Source organism: Rhinolophus sinicus, linkage group LG04, assembly GCF_036562045.2.
Source record: "Rhinolophus sinicus isolate RSC01 linkage group LG04, ASM3656204v1, whole genome shotgun sequence".
Taxonomy (NCBI): Eukaryota; Metazoa; Chordata; class Mammalia; order Chiroptera; family Rhinolophidae; genus Rhinolophus; species Rhinolophus sinicus.
The window spans coordinates 113,755,121-113,770,798 of NC_133754.1; the positions used below are offsets into that span (position 1 = coordinate 113,755,121).

The 15,678-nt window shown below is 46.3% G+C and overlaps 1 protein-coding gene across 5 annotated transcripts in view; it reads right to left on the reverse strand.

Moving 5' to 3' along the window:
- PTCH1 (patched 1) overlaps nucleotides 1-15,678 on the reverse strand; it is a 68,440-nt gene continuing 52,762 nt past the window's right edge. For all 5 annotated transcript variants that reach the window (XM_019711985.2, XM_074330254.1, XM_019711991.2 and 2 more), the window contains 7 exons: nucleotides 14,611-14,891; nucleotides 12,784-12,921; nucleotides 9,613-9,755; nucleotides 6,300-6,399; nucleotides 5,534-5,788; nucleotides 3,396-3,945; nucleotides 1-2,872 (listed from right to left, as the gene is read on the reverse strand). In XM_019711985.2, the coding sequence (XP_019567544.2) occupies nucleotides 3,397-3,945; nucleotides 5,534-5,788; nucleotides 6,300-6,399; nucleotides 9,613-9,755; nucleotides 12,784-12,921; nucleotides 14,611-14,891 (1,466 nt within the window). In that variant the 3' untranslated portion in view covers nucleotides 1-2,872; nucleotide 3,396. The remainder of the gene's footprint in view (nucleotides 2,873-3,395; nucleotides 3,946-5,533; nucleotides 5,789-6,299; nucleotides 6,400-9,612; nucleotides 9,756-12,783; nucleotides 12,922-14,610; nucleotides 14,892-15,678) is intronic.

Sequence of the window (15,678 nt, forward strand, 5' to 3'; positions counted from 1 at the left end):
TAACCAACAAGTTATATTATTTTTTATTCATGTTAGAATTTCTATCAGTGTTTGAACATTAATATTTAGAGAGTTTGTACATTTTTGCCTTCCAAGATTTAAAACGAGAACCACACTAGTTCACAAATGGTAACTAATACACATTTCACAATTGCGTGAATATTTACTCGATCTTACTCTCTTAACACTGTTAAAACATATTTTTTCCTTGCTGTACTTTACAATGAAAAGTGTGCCCCACTCATGTCTCAGCAAAGTTCCAGACATTATGGATTCATCACATATAAATTCTTTAAAAATATACTTCTGTCAAAAGACTTGATGACTACTATGTACACTACAAAAATAAATTTTCATATAAATAAATTATATGGCATACTTTTATCTTTGTAATTGAAATGACACAAACCCATTTCCACCAAAATCGGCAGAAAAGAGACGCAGTTTGAATATTTATTTCCTTTAAACTCCTTACACTAAAACCTACCATGAGTCCTTAATGAAAATGTTATATACTCTGAACTATTTAACATTAGTAAGCACTCTATACAAATAAAAATTCTGTTCAAAAGTAAAACATAGTTGTAATAGTGTTTCCAATAGAAATAAAAATCCCTGCATTTTTTTGTTATAAACTGGCATGACAAATACTGTAGGAAAACATTCTTATGATACAAAATTATAAATATCAGCAAAGATTTCTTTTAAAAAATTAAAACATCCAAATGAACAAATAAGACAGACAAAATAAAACTATTTTAAAAAGAGTGAGCGACAGAGACTCTAGTTGCCTGCCAGCGCCTGCGTTCTCCCTTTGCCAATGTGACTATCGGAGAAAGTTCTACGCTGTAGAAAGCAGGGGCTGGGCGAGCTGTCATGCACCACACAAGTTGGGCTCAGGAAAGGAGTGGGGGCAAGCCACGAGCCAGAGGGAAGCAGACCTCAGAATTTTGCATCATCAGGACAGAAGATTTCTGAGCAGATCTGGGTGGTAGGTAGACAGTGTGGTAACAGAGACACCAAACAGTAGCTGTTGGGGCCCCTGGCATATTAACACACCTGGCGGCTTCCAATTAGTATCTTACAGTTTTGTGGCGAGTTCAGGATCTGAGGTCACTGCACTGCTGGGTACTACTGGGGGCCCGTTGCCTTTCGATTAAGATTTTCCATGTAAAACAGGAAAGCATAACGGGAGCTGCCATTTGTGCACTACTATATTAGCTGAGTCTGAGTGCCAAGTGCTTCCCCGACATTCGCTGGTCTCTGGCTAAGAGCCGAGGAAGACCAAGCTTCAGAGCAAAACAACAGAATTGATACAGAAGCAAATCTTTAAAAATAATGCCTGGTTGAGAGATCTGCCTCCACATCCATTCTTCACTGCGGTGTACGTAATAAGCATCTTCCTGCTTGTGAATAAATGTCACATAGAAGTAACACTAAAAACGGTGAGAGGAAGGAGACGATTTATTGAGGAAGTGTGCACCCATAATATTAATATAAACTCACTGAGAAGGATCCTTCTGACGCTCATATCCTACAAAACCTCTTATGCCATATCACCATATTGGATGCTTGCTATTTGTTTTTAAAGATGCAAACAGATCCAGAGGGCCACGACCAAATGTGCAATTTAAGAAGAAAGGGAGTTTCAATAGTAGGGACTCAAACCATCACCTCTGTGGGCCCAGAATGAATAGGTTTCTCTACCTGTAGCAAGATCATTGTCTCTAAAACACTTTCAAATCCACTCTTACATTTGGGGGGGGGGGGGGGGGGAAGGTGTTGGTGTGCGTGCGCGCACGTGTGATGTGTGTGACGTGTGTGTGTGTGTGTGTGTGTGTCACAAGAGGTATAATGAAGGCTGCATGATACACTCACGGCCCACGTGAGGCTCACCACCAGGCATGTTCTCCAATGCTTGAACAATGCAGCGAACAGATGTTAGCTCTGTACCCTGAGGTAACAACCTCCACCATTAAGATCCACCTGAAGGAACTCATCTCGGAGGCACAAGCTGGGGTCTCTGGATGGCGGCCCATGATCTTAAGAGGTGCCCTGGATGTGAAGCGGGTCTGGCAAAAGGACAGGTGACGTTTAGGGCAGGCGAGCCCTCCACCAGCACCAGGCAATAACGGTATCCCGACTCTTCGAGCCTGACTAGGGCAGAGCCCACGAAGGGTTTACAGACAGTGAAAGAAACAAAAACAGGAAAAAAAAAAAATCACAGTACAGTACATTGGGAAACCACACACACGTTCACATACACAGCCGAACAGAAGAATCGCATCCAACTAACACCTAGAGAAGCCACCGGGGTTAACGTGCTTTCTTCATATCTGCTCATTAAACAAAATTATCACGCATAGCGTGTTTGAAAGTTAACAGTAACATTTCATACTACCACAGGGTTGTGATATGCAACTTTAAAATATTTTAAACAGAAACCTTTACAAAATAATCCTATTATATAAGCCATATTTGCATAGAATTATACAGGTAAATTATACAATATTTAAGCAGCAGCAACATATGCTGAAATTTAAGAGTAAGTTAAGCTTGGTTGTGGCACAGAGACCAATGTACAAACAGGGAGGGGCTTGCTGCGGCCTGCCCACTGCCCACGCTGGGGCAGGAGTGAAGAAGCCCCAGATCACACTACTTTACATCTGCTCCTCCGTATATTACATATGTGTACACCTCTTAAATATTTATCGAAATATTTCACAAAATAATACAACTGGTTACAGTAACGTCGAACTGCCATCCTGGTGCAGGACATTCACCTCCAAGCAGTTCTCTTCAAGCAGTTCTGGGGGGTGGGGGGGTGGGAGGGTTCCAATCTTTGGCCTCTTTGCTTCAGATTTTACTCACCCTTTAAAAGAAAAAAACAAACAGGAAGTCAAACGAAGTAACAGGTGTATGAGTCCATATTTATAAAGCACACAAACAGGCAAAAGTGATTTATAAAAAGAGAAATGGTGTGAGGCTGGGTGAGGGCAGGAGGGGTTTCCAGGGGCTGGTCGTGATCCCTTCCTCCATCTGTGAGCTGATGACATGAGTATGTTCATTTGTAACCGTTCACTGAGCTGTACATTTATCATACCTACCTGTATGGCACTTTAATAAAGATTGAAAAATAAGTGAAAGGTGCTGCTATTAGCATCTCTGTTAAGTTGCAGTAACTCTCAACAGGTTAACAGTGAGGGGAGAGACCCAGTTTGGGACACGACTAGTTCTCCAAGGATGACAGAGCTTGGACATGGCAGCCTTGCCTTAGGGATAAAAGATCACTCACGTTCAGTTCGGCACATACCAATGCCCGGGGTTTCCAAGCCCCAGAAACCCCAAGGAGCTTTGCTCTCTGTGTCCCTCTGTGTCCCTTCGGCCTCACACACCTCAGTTGGAGCCGCTGCCCCGGGGCCTCTCCTCACATTCCACGTCCTGCAGCTCTATGACCTCCACCTTGGAATCCCTCCTCTCACAGCGGACGTTAAAAGGCACGTGGGGGTCCTCAAACAGCCCGGGGTCCATCTCGGGGTAGTCCTCGTAGCCCGGGCACAGGCCCCCTCGGGGGTTCCGCCCGGGCCCAGGGGCGGGCGGGGGATGCACAGCAACAGTCACAGACGCTGAGGCCGTCACGGTGGTGATGGGCTGGCAGTAGCCGGGCACGGAGCTGCCCATGGCAGTGAACGCTGGGTGCCGAGGGTTGTGAGAGCGGGATCCCCGGGGGCCCATGCGGTCCCTATTGCTAGGGCCAGAATGCCCTTCAGTAGAAATTTCGAAAGCGTCTCTGCGCGGTCTGTAGGGGGGTGGTCGCAAGCTTTCTCTGGGAGGTTCCCTCCGGGGCTGCTGGCCTGGCCGTCCAGGTGGCAGGGACCCTGAGTCCAGGTGGGGCTGCTGTCGAGGGTTCGAGGGTGGATGATGTCTCCCTTCTGGATGGACCACCTGCAGAGGGTGAGGGCATGTTCAAGCAGGCCAGGCGCTAACCCCAGGCTGGGCAGCACCCCCACCACTCCCAGCCCTCCCTTCTTGCCTCCAGCACCTGCCTGGCCACCCACACACACCGTTCCTTAACCAAGCGCTCAGTCAACCCCACAGATGGCTGGGAGATGCTCAGGGGAGCCAACGGGGCTTTTCACTGAGAAAAGAAAAACTCATTCTCTGAGAACCTCCAGGGGCAAAGGAGTGCCTCGTTTGGACTCCATGTCTAGGCTTTCTCCGATAACATAGGCTGCTGCCCATAAATGCCGGGCAGTGGTTAGAGAGTACCTGCAATGCCTCCCTCCCTCCCACAGCCCGCTACCCCCATCCGCCGCTCAGTGGGGTCAGATCCTGAGCTCCTCTGCCTCTGACACTGCTAAGCATGTGGCCATGGCGTGCCCAAATGCTGGACGTGGGCAGCACTGTCCACCCACGCTGTTGAATATGGTACCCATTAGGGATGTACAGCTTTACATTTCAATGAACTAAAATTCAAACTTCAGCTCCTCAGTCTCATTAGCCACATTTCAAGTGCTCGGCAGCCACATGTGGCCAGTGACTACTGTACTGAAGAGCACAGAGGGCATTTGCAACATCGAGTTCTATGGGGCAGCGCTGCTCTGGTCGGTTGTTAGGAATCTGGTTTCTGGGTCTCTGACAAAGCGCGGAGCAACACAGTGGCCACATCAATCAGAAGGACCGTGACCAACTTCAAAGTCGCTCAGCTTGTACCTATTTTTAGGCTCCTGCTGAACAAAACCAGATTCACACTGCAGCTCAGCAGGCATCGCTCTGGGGAGGGGGAAGGGAGGGGGAAGAGGAGGAAAATTTAGGTTATTTGGTTGGCCCCTCTCTTTCATGGAAGGCCTGCTCTGACCTGGGACTAGAATACCCATTTCCTGGAGGGACAGCAGGAGGCCCTCAGTGGAAGGAATATGAGCCTTAGAACCTTCCACGTGTTTTGTGTGCTGTGCTCCAGGACTGGGGGTGCTGAGGACAACCTGGGGAGCAGAGTGAAGGATGCGGCCGGGGCTCTCGGAGCCTCTGAGAAGGGTCCCCAGGCTGCTCACAACTTTGCTGAGTTACCGAAGGCTAAGCTTCCCTGCTCCTCCCCAGCCACCTAGACTGCATTCGGAGCCACAAAAGCTCTGGTAAAGACAATAACGGAAATAATTCTGTACCAAAAGCAATGAAAGGTAACAGAAGTGGGAGAAAAAAAATACAGCACTTCTGCTGGCAATAAAAATCCCACTACAGTTTTAAAAAGTATTATTCCAAAGTGATATGCAGCTTAATAAAAAGAGAGCGCGAGAGGCAAGGCCTGCTTTCCCCTGGCCCTTTAGCTCAAATTGCACTTAGCCTGTACAAGATATATGCCACTGCTCGATGCACTTACCATTATTGGCTTCTGCCCTTTTCGATCCAACTATATGAAACTGACATTTTTTTAATAGTTTAAGGAGAGTCACATATTGGCAATTTCATATGATTCCACTTTGCTGCCCGATTTGCTGCTCGCAGCAGGCAGGGGGTTCCCCTGAGTACGACGTACCGTGGAGCGGGCGAACACAGGGTTTTCTGTGGCTTCCACGATCACTTGGTGGGCAGGACCCCCGGCGCCCTGCTGCGCCTCGTACTGCCGAAGCTCCTCGCTGAGGCCCGACACTGTCGTCTGAGAACTGTACTCGGAGTCGGAGGAATCAGAGCCATTGTTCACATGACTGGGGGGCACGGCAAACCGGACCACACTGGGGGGCGGTTCTGGGGAAGGAGTGGGCAGCCGGTTCATCCCATTGGCTGGAGACACCTATTGAAGGGGATTCCACATTAGAAGTGCTACCGTCCATTTACCTGTTAGCCACACTCACAGTTCCCAGAGCAGTACCCCCACCCTGCCCCCAGCCTCTCTCACTACCCCATGTTCCCCTCCCTCCCTGCCACCTTGAAGAGGACCCGAAGGGCTGCCAACTGGAGCAAAAGAGCTGTCCTCTGCTTTCACGCACTGGAAAGGCAGGTGCCACCCTTTTCACTCTTGTTCAAGCCCAGATATTCATCTTGAGTACAAAGTGCTTCACTGATATAGACCTACAAGACCCCGGCTGCCAATCACTTGGTTTAAAAAAACCAAACCAAACCAGTACCACGTCCCCTATACTATACGTTGAAGAGAAAAAAGCCATAGTTTCTGAGATGTTTACTGAAAAAGTAAACCATCAGTAATGTGGATATACTTAAATATCTAAATTAAGAGTGACACCAGGAAAAATCGCATTCAGGTGGCTCGTGGACTGCACGCTACACGCAGCATAATTACTGACCTCAGGATACGGTCCGAAGAAGGACAAAAGGACTGGAAGCAAAACCAGCCCATTGAGAACACCCAGGATTGTTAGGATTGCCAGGACAGCAAAGAAATACCTTGAAGATAAAAGGGAAACAGGAACATTCACTGTAGCAAAGATAAATTAAGCTACCCTTCGCATGCCCAAATATTGCAACACATCGTAAACCAAAAATTAGCAAAACCCACACTGGTGAAAAAACTGTTAACAAAACTATGGTTCAAATTCAGCACAAGATTAGGTTTTTTTTTTTAACCTTATGATTTTTGAGGGTTGCATTCCACAACCCAAAGTGTTAGTTCGTGAAAGGAGGGGGAAAAAATTAGTTTGTTAATTTGCTGAAATCTCATGGCATGTGATGTTATTTATGAATGTGTTACACAAACACAAAAATATGGAATGTGAACTGAATGGCTGAGCAGACTGAAAGCACAAATACAATGCAGAGGGGCCCTGTCCATGAAAACCCAGCAGAAGCAAACAAATGAAGTGAAGGGTGTAGAATTTAAACAATTTAGCCCAGGAGGAAAAGCAGCCCACTTGTGCAGACAGCTAATCCACTGTGAAATGCTTCTGCATCTTAGAGCAGAATCTCTAATTAAGTCTCTAGCGTATCAGGTAAGGCTTTCCCTGGGCTTTCATTAATCACAACTTTCTGCCTAGAATCCTGTGAGTTCCAGTTTAACCAAATAGCTCCAATTGCAACCTTTTTAGAACACAGGAACCAGCTTTCTGCCAAGAAAACCCTGCCTATTCTGCGGTTGCTGGGGCATTTGCGGGGGAGGGCGGTCCAGCGATGGGGCTGCTCTGCGGCCAATCTTTTGTTGAACAATTTAGCATCTCTGAATACTCTTGTTTTGCGTCAGCCAATTCGAACATAAAGGCTGCAGCACCATGAAGAAGAGGAGAGTGCACAAGTGACCCTGCTTTCCCACCACTGAGGGCTAAGGTCTGGGACTGTTCATGAATACCAAGGTAAACCTGTCAGCCAGGGACAGCCACTGGTGGACAGTCCACACAGGGGGAGGGGCGGCCTGCGCGCACACACGCACACACATGTATGTTTCTGTCACTAATGATTTCTAGGGCAATTTTGCTGTAAGTGGGCTGGGCTGGGGAGGGGATGGGGGAGAGGGAGCACAGGATGTCCTGGGAAGAGGGAGAGCAAGATATCTATCTGTTAATGGTCCTCTTGATCATAAAACAGAACAGGCACCAAACTTTGCCATGTCTATATATGTTTCGACATTAGATGAAAGGAGAGAGAATCCCTATAAAAATACAAATACCTCGCAGCTATTGTAAACACTAGAAACTTCTGAGCTGCATTAGTAAAAACCAAGCAGCCAACGTCTTGCTCTAATGTAAACTGCTGGGACTTTAGGCGGAGGCATATATCAGCAGCAGGCATCAAGACATTTGCATCCCATCCATCTAACTGTAGAATAAACAGACCAATTAGATTTCTGACGCTTAGTGTATACAATGTCTGCTCATCGAGTCGACCCCAGTGAGGGCTCTATCAGGTTAATCCATCCAGTTCTAGAAAATGGGAAGCCCTTTCAAGTGCTTGAAACAAGAACCCTGATATTTCTGGGAGAGAACAAGGAGCCCTGGATTAGATGAGAGAGCTGGGATTCTGCCCTCCATCCAGGGTCCCCACTGGTTGCTCGGACTCAGGCTAAGTTTCCTCTGTGTGGCTCGCGTGGCATCCCCCACAAGACTGAGCTAGAGCCTCTGGAATCCCATCATGCCCTGCGTTTCCCATGGTTTCGAATTGCCTGTAAACTCGTCTCTTCTGTAAGTTACATGGAGGGGGATGGGGTCCCACGTAAATTGCTGTTGCATGAAATGGCTCATCACATTGTGTCAAATGAGAAATTATACAAAAGAAACTCTTGGCATAGGGCTTTTTATACTATAAAGAAACAACTATAAATGCCTGAATAAATGTATATTAAGGAAATAAAGGAAAAGTCAAATTAAGAGCTTAAAACAAAACCCGTGCTGAAACCTCGATCTAGTTTGGGCACACACCTATCGGGTGCTGGCAAACAGGAAGGTACTGACTGGCTTGTGATGTGATTCAGTGTGTCAAGGAGCCGGGCAGCACAGGCATCACCCAGGAGCGGGCAACGCAGGCTCTGCTCCCACCCTCCCACCCCCTACAAAATCTGACCTGCGTTTACAGAGAGCCGCAGATGACTTATAAGCACATTACGGTTTGAAAAGTGTGGTCTACATTGTCACAGGCATCTCACTTCTTCACTCACCCTACACCAAAACGAGAGTGAGCCAACTCTGGCACTCACTCTAGGAAGGCCGAGCTCCAGGATGCCGAACCGCCCAATGGGTACACCACACACCAACGGACTGAGGTTTTCTCCATCATAAACTGGCTAAGACTGAAAACCCTGTTCTTTTTATTTGAAAATGAAAGGCCTATCAGAGACACACGAACCAGGAAAGCCTGTTTAGATTCTCTCTCCAGATTACGGAAGCAAATAATCCAGCCATTTCTAGCATTTTGTTCAGCTTTACCATGGTTGTAATTCTGGACTATCTTTTACTTATTGGTGATTCTGGCCTGGGCCCTCCTCAGAGCAGCGGTGTTATATCCAAGAGTAGCTACTTCACAAAGTCGCCGAGGCTGTTCTCAGAAGAAAATGGCCTTGCTCTGCTGTTCTCAAGTTCTTTCAAAAGGAAAACTTGCTCCCCTTTTATACTTCAGAAAATCACGTTCTTCATTAAATTCACCAGAGACTGCTTGCCCCGAGATCCCAAAGAGAAATATCCAAACCAGGCTTGGATTTCCAAAATTTCACACCAACGTTCCATGTTAAATGCATCCTAAATCTTAGTGGGAATTCGAATCTGAAATCTGGGCACATTATTTCTAACCTGGAATACCAATAACGGGGATATTGGGTGATACTTCGGCCTCAAGCTGTGGAGTTACCTTTGCTGCCAGCTCCAAACCCTCCATCTTTTCTCCCCAAGAGGGCCCCAGAAGAGAGCTTGTCTTTGTATTTCTCAGCTTACCTCTGAGTTAATACACGTAAAAGAAAGTGGCATCACTGATTGTGATCATCAGAACACCATGTTGTATACCTTAAAGACACATGATTTTTATTTGCCAATTATAAATTATTCCTCAATAGAGCTGGGGGGCAAAGTTGAGTCACAATGCAGACATGCTGCGATCTACCAGATACAGAAGGAAACAAGCAACAGAGACCACAGGAACAAATGATTTTTAAAATAAGTCTTCTCTCCTGCTCCTGCTTACCTGACAATGAAATCAAACTCCGATCCCGCAAGCATCAGCACTCCCAGCAGAGTAGAAACAGCGCCATCCAGAACAGGTGCAAACATGTGCTCCAGGGCAAGCACAGCCCTGCCGTTCTTATCGCCAATGGCCGTGAGAAAGGCCTGTGCAACGAGAGGAGTGTGGATGATCAGTGCTAGACTGGACCCGGTCAGTGGTCACTCTGGCCTGAAATGCCACATGCTGCTTTTCTGTCTCCGCAGAACCTCTCAGAGCTTCCTACTTAGCGCTTGGAATGTTTAATTGGGGTTACTCAGTTAGTTCAATCTAGGCTTACATTGAAAAAATTTTGTTCATGATATTTGGTCGTATTTGGTCTTGATGTAAATCTTGAATAACAACAATGAAAAAAGAGGGAAAGCATATTTAGCTGAAGTTAAAAACCAAACCAAAACTATTAAAAAATGAGCAAAAGGTTCACTTTTTGTCACTGCTACCCACTCTTGAGTTTTCTCCCCGGCTCAAATTCTCTCACACCACTCACATGGGAGACCTCTAGTTGTGAAAGCAACTACATTTTGCCTGACTTTTTGGATGGTCAAGATCTTACTTCTGAATGGATTTAGCTAAATGTCGCATGCAACTGGGTACTAAATACGTATTTCCACATGAATATGCTGAGGTTACAATTTCTGTCACTGTGTTCAACCTCTTGGGTATCACCTTGGAGATATCACCAAAAAAAAATGCGTACTATAGATTCAAGTCAAACCTCTGTGGATTATGTGTGGACACATCCCAACCTCCTCTGCATTCTCTAAAGCTCTTCTAGATCAAGAACACTGTTTTACCAAATGGCATCTTTACAGAGTAAGTTCCGGTTATCTGACCGTCAGCTTGAGAGTGGGACCCAGGACCGATTTAATGTGGGATAGTTACTGTTGCACCCTGTGTGGTCCTACAGCGGGAACCCAGTAGGGAGGAACCCTGGCACACGTTTCCTCTCTGTCCAAAGTTCAGGCTGCTCTGGGCATGCTGAGAAGAGGGCTAGGAGCTTCTGCAGCAGCAGCTCCGTAAAAACCCTGGCTCACAACACACTGCAGGGTGCGTCCCACCCGATGCCCCCGGTGGAGGAGGGATAGAAAGCTTATTCTCCTTAATCCACGGAGAAACAGAAGTATAACAAGGTGTGCAGAGGGTTCATACTTTCCTCTCAAGTGGGTTCTACATATGCGTGTATTCTCTTTCAGTCGGGAGACTTTAGGGTTAGTCTAGTTGCCTTTTCCTCTCAGGAGGGAAGCACGAAGACGGTTTGGAACTATGTCACTTTGTGCTGTACTTGGGCCATGAGGTTATAAGAGACGCATTGGTTTATCCTCTGGCACTCAAGTTATGTTACTGAAACAGAGAACTACAGAAACCCCTCAATTCCTTGAAGACATTCATGGAAGAAGAGTCCTCTTCCCCAACTTTATTCTATCATTTGACAAACCCTGTAAGAGCAGTAACTGCCCGCTGTATATAGATGTTCACACACAGGCGAGGGTAAGAATGACACGTCCTGAGTGCGGAGTCTCTGGATGAAGACTTGGGCTCCTGGCACTGAGCAGGGGCTGCTGCTCACAGAGCCAAGATGGCTCGAGACGTCTCAAATTCTTGGACTTACGTCTTATATGAGCAGCAGAGGTTTCTCTAATTGTTTACTCAACCCTGGTGTGGATATTCCTCTTAATGCCACCTCGTGGGCAAACACCTGGGGTGCCATTGCCGCTGAAAGACTGCAGTGTGCACTTCCATTGTAAGAATCTGTTCTAGGACACATCTGCCAGTGTTTCCAATATAAGCGACCAAAGTTTCATTCGCATCAGAATAAAATGGAATCTTAACTCACATGCAGTATTTTCTCTTGTTTTGAAGAAATGATGTTAGAATGGGTTTCTAAGCTCTAAGCTGTTGTGGTCTTCTTTTTTTAAAAAAACCCTCTCTCCCTCCTCCCAGTTCAATGGAGGACAGTCATTTGGGCAGGCTCAAAATTTAGGGAATACTGACTCTGTCTTATCAGCTTCTCATTATACACTGGGAGGGAAATTGCTCAACTTCAAGAGAACATTGCTTCTGAAACACAAAAGTGTACAATCTCTAAATTGCATAAAAATGACCCTGAAAGACTCTGTGGAAGGACTATGGAGGTATATGTATAGACACACCCGTGCCACGTCCTGGGCCCAGAGGAAATCAATGCTAGAGACTGTAAAACCAAGGCTAAAATATTAGCTCCAAGTCCAATGCTCGGTTTCCTAGGTAGGGCATTCCAAACGGAATCGGTATTTATTCAGTTAATAAATGCTCACTGAATGCCCACCAATAACCCAAGGACGTAGGCTATGAGCACAGTGTACATAGAACATAATTCACACACTGCTATGAGGCTTCTGAATAATTCTCTGATAAGTATAGACAATGAGCTTGTCTTTTGGATTCGAGAGTCCTTCTGAAGTTTAATTTCCTCCAACAAAGCATTCACAGGACTGGGCACAGGAAGAGAGAGGAAATGAATTCCTGTTGAGAGCAACACCAATTCTCATACTTGGAGGCTAGAAGGTGGAAGGGGCTGGGTGGGCTCAGGTGGGAGCAGCTCCTCTGTGCTCAGCACCTGCACCTTCGCTCCTCAGCCCCAGGGCGTCTCCTCGCCTGCCAACTTGCCTCGCCCTCAATGATGCCATCCCCAGTAAGCCTGTGCGTGTGGTCTCATTTTATCCTCGCCTTAGTACTGTGGTTTTACCACTGTGCGTAGTCGTGAGCATACGCACGCGTACGCACACACACACCATCTGTCTTGGGAGCACAGTCGACAACTTTAGGACCTGTGATGACACTAACGACAACACCAAATAAACAGAATCTTTTCTGGCTCCTTCCCTCCAACACACTGACGACAATGCCTACTACTGACCCAGCCCAGCATACATTCACCTTCGATGCCCTTCTCTTTAGATTCCCCAAGCAAAGGAGTTCAGCCAAATTCCAGCCGCTCCTAGGGAACGTCTGTGCCAGTCTGAAGCGTTTGCCCAGTGTGTGTACTGGGTGTGTTCCTTGATTTTGGAGGAGATGAAAAGATTCCCAACTCAGAGACTATGAGAGCAAGAGGAACTATGTTGCTTTTTCATAGAGTTGTAGTAATATCTCCCGTACCAGAGCCACGTGAACAGTAAACTCCACCCCGATGCCCACGGACGCAATCAGGATGACCACAGGCACGGCACTCAGCTTGATTCCGATGAGGCCCATCATGCCGAAGAGCTCGACCGTCATCAGAGCCAGGACCGTCACCTGTAAGAAGGCACAGGGATGAGTGGCTGGGCACACACACACTCTAGGGTGGAAAACAAGGGAGGAGTTAGAGTCCCAGTGTGGCCTCACTTCAGATCAAGAGCAGAGAGAAACACCTGAGACCCAAACACAATGAATGGGCTGACTTGCTGTAACTTCCAACAATGGTCTTTACTTCCTAATTCAACATCTCCCTGCTGGGAAGGGAGTCATTGGAACAATTTGGGACAGCCACTTTGGGACAGTAGGAGTACATAGAGAGGAAGTTTCGTATTCTACTGCAAATTGTTTTTCCAATAAACCTACTCTAGAAAGCAAGAAATGTTCAAAACTCCACCAGAGCAATCTATGAAGATTTACACAAACATAGACTCCTCACCAGCTACAAATTTAATTTAAAACAAGGTATTTCCTTCTGTTTTGACCTTAGCCATCAGAGAGCACCCCTCAACTTTGTAACTGAGTTGAAACTTTAGAGTTTTGGGTTGCTTCACCCTCCATCCTAAAGAATGCTGATAGGATGGGGTGAATAAAAGTTCTTTCACCTAAAAGTAGCTTTGCTTTTGTTTGGAGAGCCTGTGGACTAAGTGAGGACCACTCGAGAGCAAGTTAAGCAGGAGAAAAGATTCATCGGCTAATGCAGATCAGGTTACAGCCCCCTTCACTTTGAAGAAATGTGGAGCAACTGGGGTGGACAAAGCAAACAGTTAAATCCAAGGAAAAGCTTTTATTTGCCTTTCATCTGCCTTGTAAAAATTTGCAAGGAGATGGAAAGAAAATCTGTGAGGTTGACTTTGGAGTTTCTTGGGCCAAAGGTGAGAAAACACAAATAAAACAATAAACTTTGCACGGATGAAAGAGGGCAGAATAACCTTCCCTTCTCGGGGGGTGGGGCAGTGGGCAGTGGAGGTAGGAGGACAAGTTTAATGCAAGTTCCCTTTGCTTTCTCTCAATAAGCTAATGAAAGATGGACAGTATCAACTGCTTAAGTACCATGAGAACTCCTACAGACTAAACATTTACCTTTTAACATACCTGCTGCACAGACTTATGATGCAGAAACAAGACCTGGTCTCTGGTTTTGCAATTTTGACATTTTGAAGGCTATGCCATAGTTCATGGAATTTAAACACTGCCATGATTTTCTTAGACTCTACATGAAACTTACTTCAAATCTGAGAGTCTTATACTTGGAGAAAGGGTGCCAAAAAATAAGTTAGGATTACTACTTTACCCTTTTCTCCCAAGAGTCAAAACACACAACACACAAAACCATCTCTAAAACCCTTTGATTCACACACCACCGTCCTAACTTCTCTAATTTTCCCTCCGTTTAGAAGAACCTTCTCTATATTAGGTCTGGGATTATCACAAAATGACACTTGAATTAACAAAAAAAAGTTTTCTTTTGGGTGTTTGTATTTCATCAATGCTTAAATGGAAAGTGTACTTAAAACCTCCCGTATCTACACAAAGTTTACAGCTGTAGGGAGACGGGACACAAGACGAAGGCCAGTAAAGGCTCTACCTAACCATGAACCTCGCCACCTCCAGCAGAATAAATATAGCACAGATGATGCAATCTATACCCTCCTCCAGAGGCCCAGACATAAACAAAACTTCCCGGCTGCAGAAAGAGCTATGCTGAAAGGAATTTGACTTCCACAAAGACCCTTAGAATAAACTCACAATGATCCCGGCCGTCCAGGGGTTCAGGAGGAACACAGCACACACAAAAAACGTGCAGGCAAGCACCACGCTGATGGACAGCAGGAGCCAGTGGCGGAGCCCAATGTACTGCTCCCAGAAGAGGAAGGGGTAGCCGTTGGGGTAGCTGGGGAGCCCCAGGCTGGTGTAGTTGTTACAGATGGCTCTGACTTTTTCGATCGCTTCCACGAAGTCTGAGGTGTCACGCAGGCCGTTGAGGTAGAAAGGGAACTGGGCATATTCGATGGGCTCTGCTGCTGGAACTGCACAGAGAAGGTGACAGGGAGAGAGCCATGGGTAAGGGGCTCCTTGCAATACTGAGAAAGGCAAAGGGTTGTGACCCAGGCACGGAAGAGATGTGACAAATTCCCATGATTGGCCATACCAGACGTGCGTCCCTAGATTCTCCATAACTGCAATGAGCAGAAAAAGAACTCTACAAGAAAGTCCGCTTATTGCACTTGTTTCAACGTAAAGGACAAAGCAATACCAATGATAGAGTCTTTGGGTCTTTACAATTTTAGTCTTTGGTTTAAATTTTTTTTTTTAAATTTTATTGGGGAATATTGGGGAACAGTGTGTTTTTCCAGGGCCCATCAGCTCCAAGTCATTGTCCTGCAGTCTAGCTGTGGAGAGCACAGCTCAGCTCCAAGTCCAGTCGCCGTTTTCAATCTTTAGTTGCAGAGGGCACAGCCCAGTATCCCATGTGGGAATTGACTCAGCAACTTTGTTGCTGAGAGCTCATGCTCTAACCAACTGAGCCATCTGACTGCCCCTCCGGAAACTCAGCGGCAGCTCATTGCCTTCAATCTAGTTGTGGAGGGCACAGCTCACTGGCCCATGTGGGAATCGAACCTGCAACCCTGTTGTTAAGAGCTTGCACTCTAATAAACTGAGCCATCCAGCTGCCCCTGGTTTAAAATTTTTTAAGCAGTAATCAACCTTTGATTTTTTTTTAGGGGGGTGGGGAGGAAGCCTGTGATCTGTGTATTTATTTAACCTTTGATTTCAATGTTCTAGAAGCAGTCACTCTTGTAATGGGTCTAAACA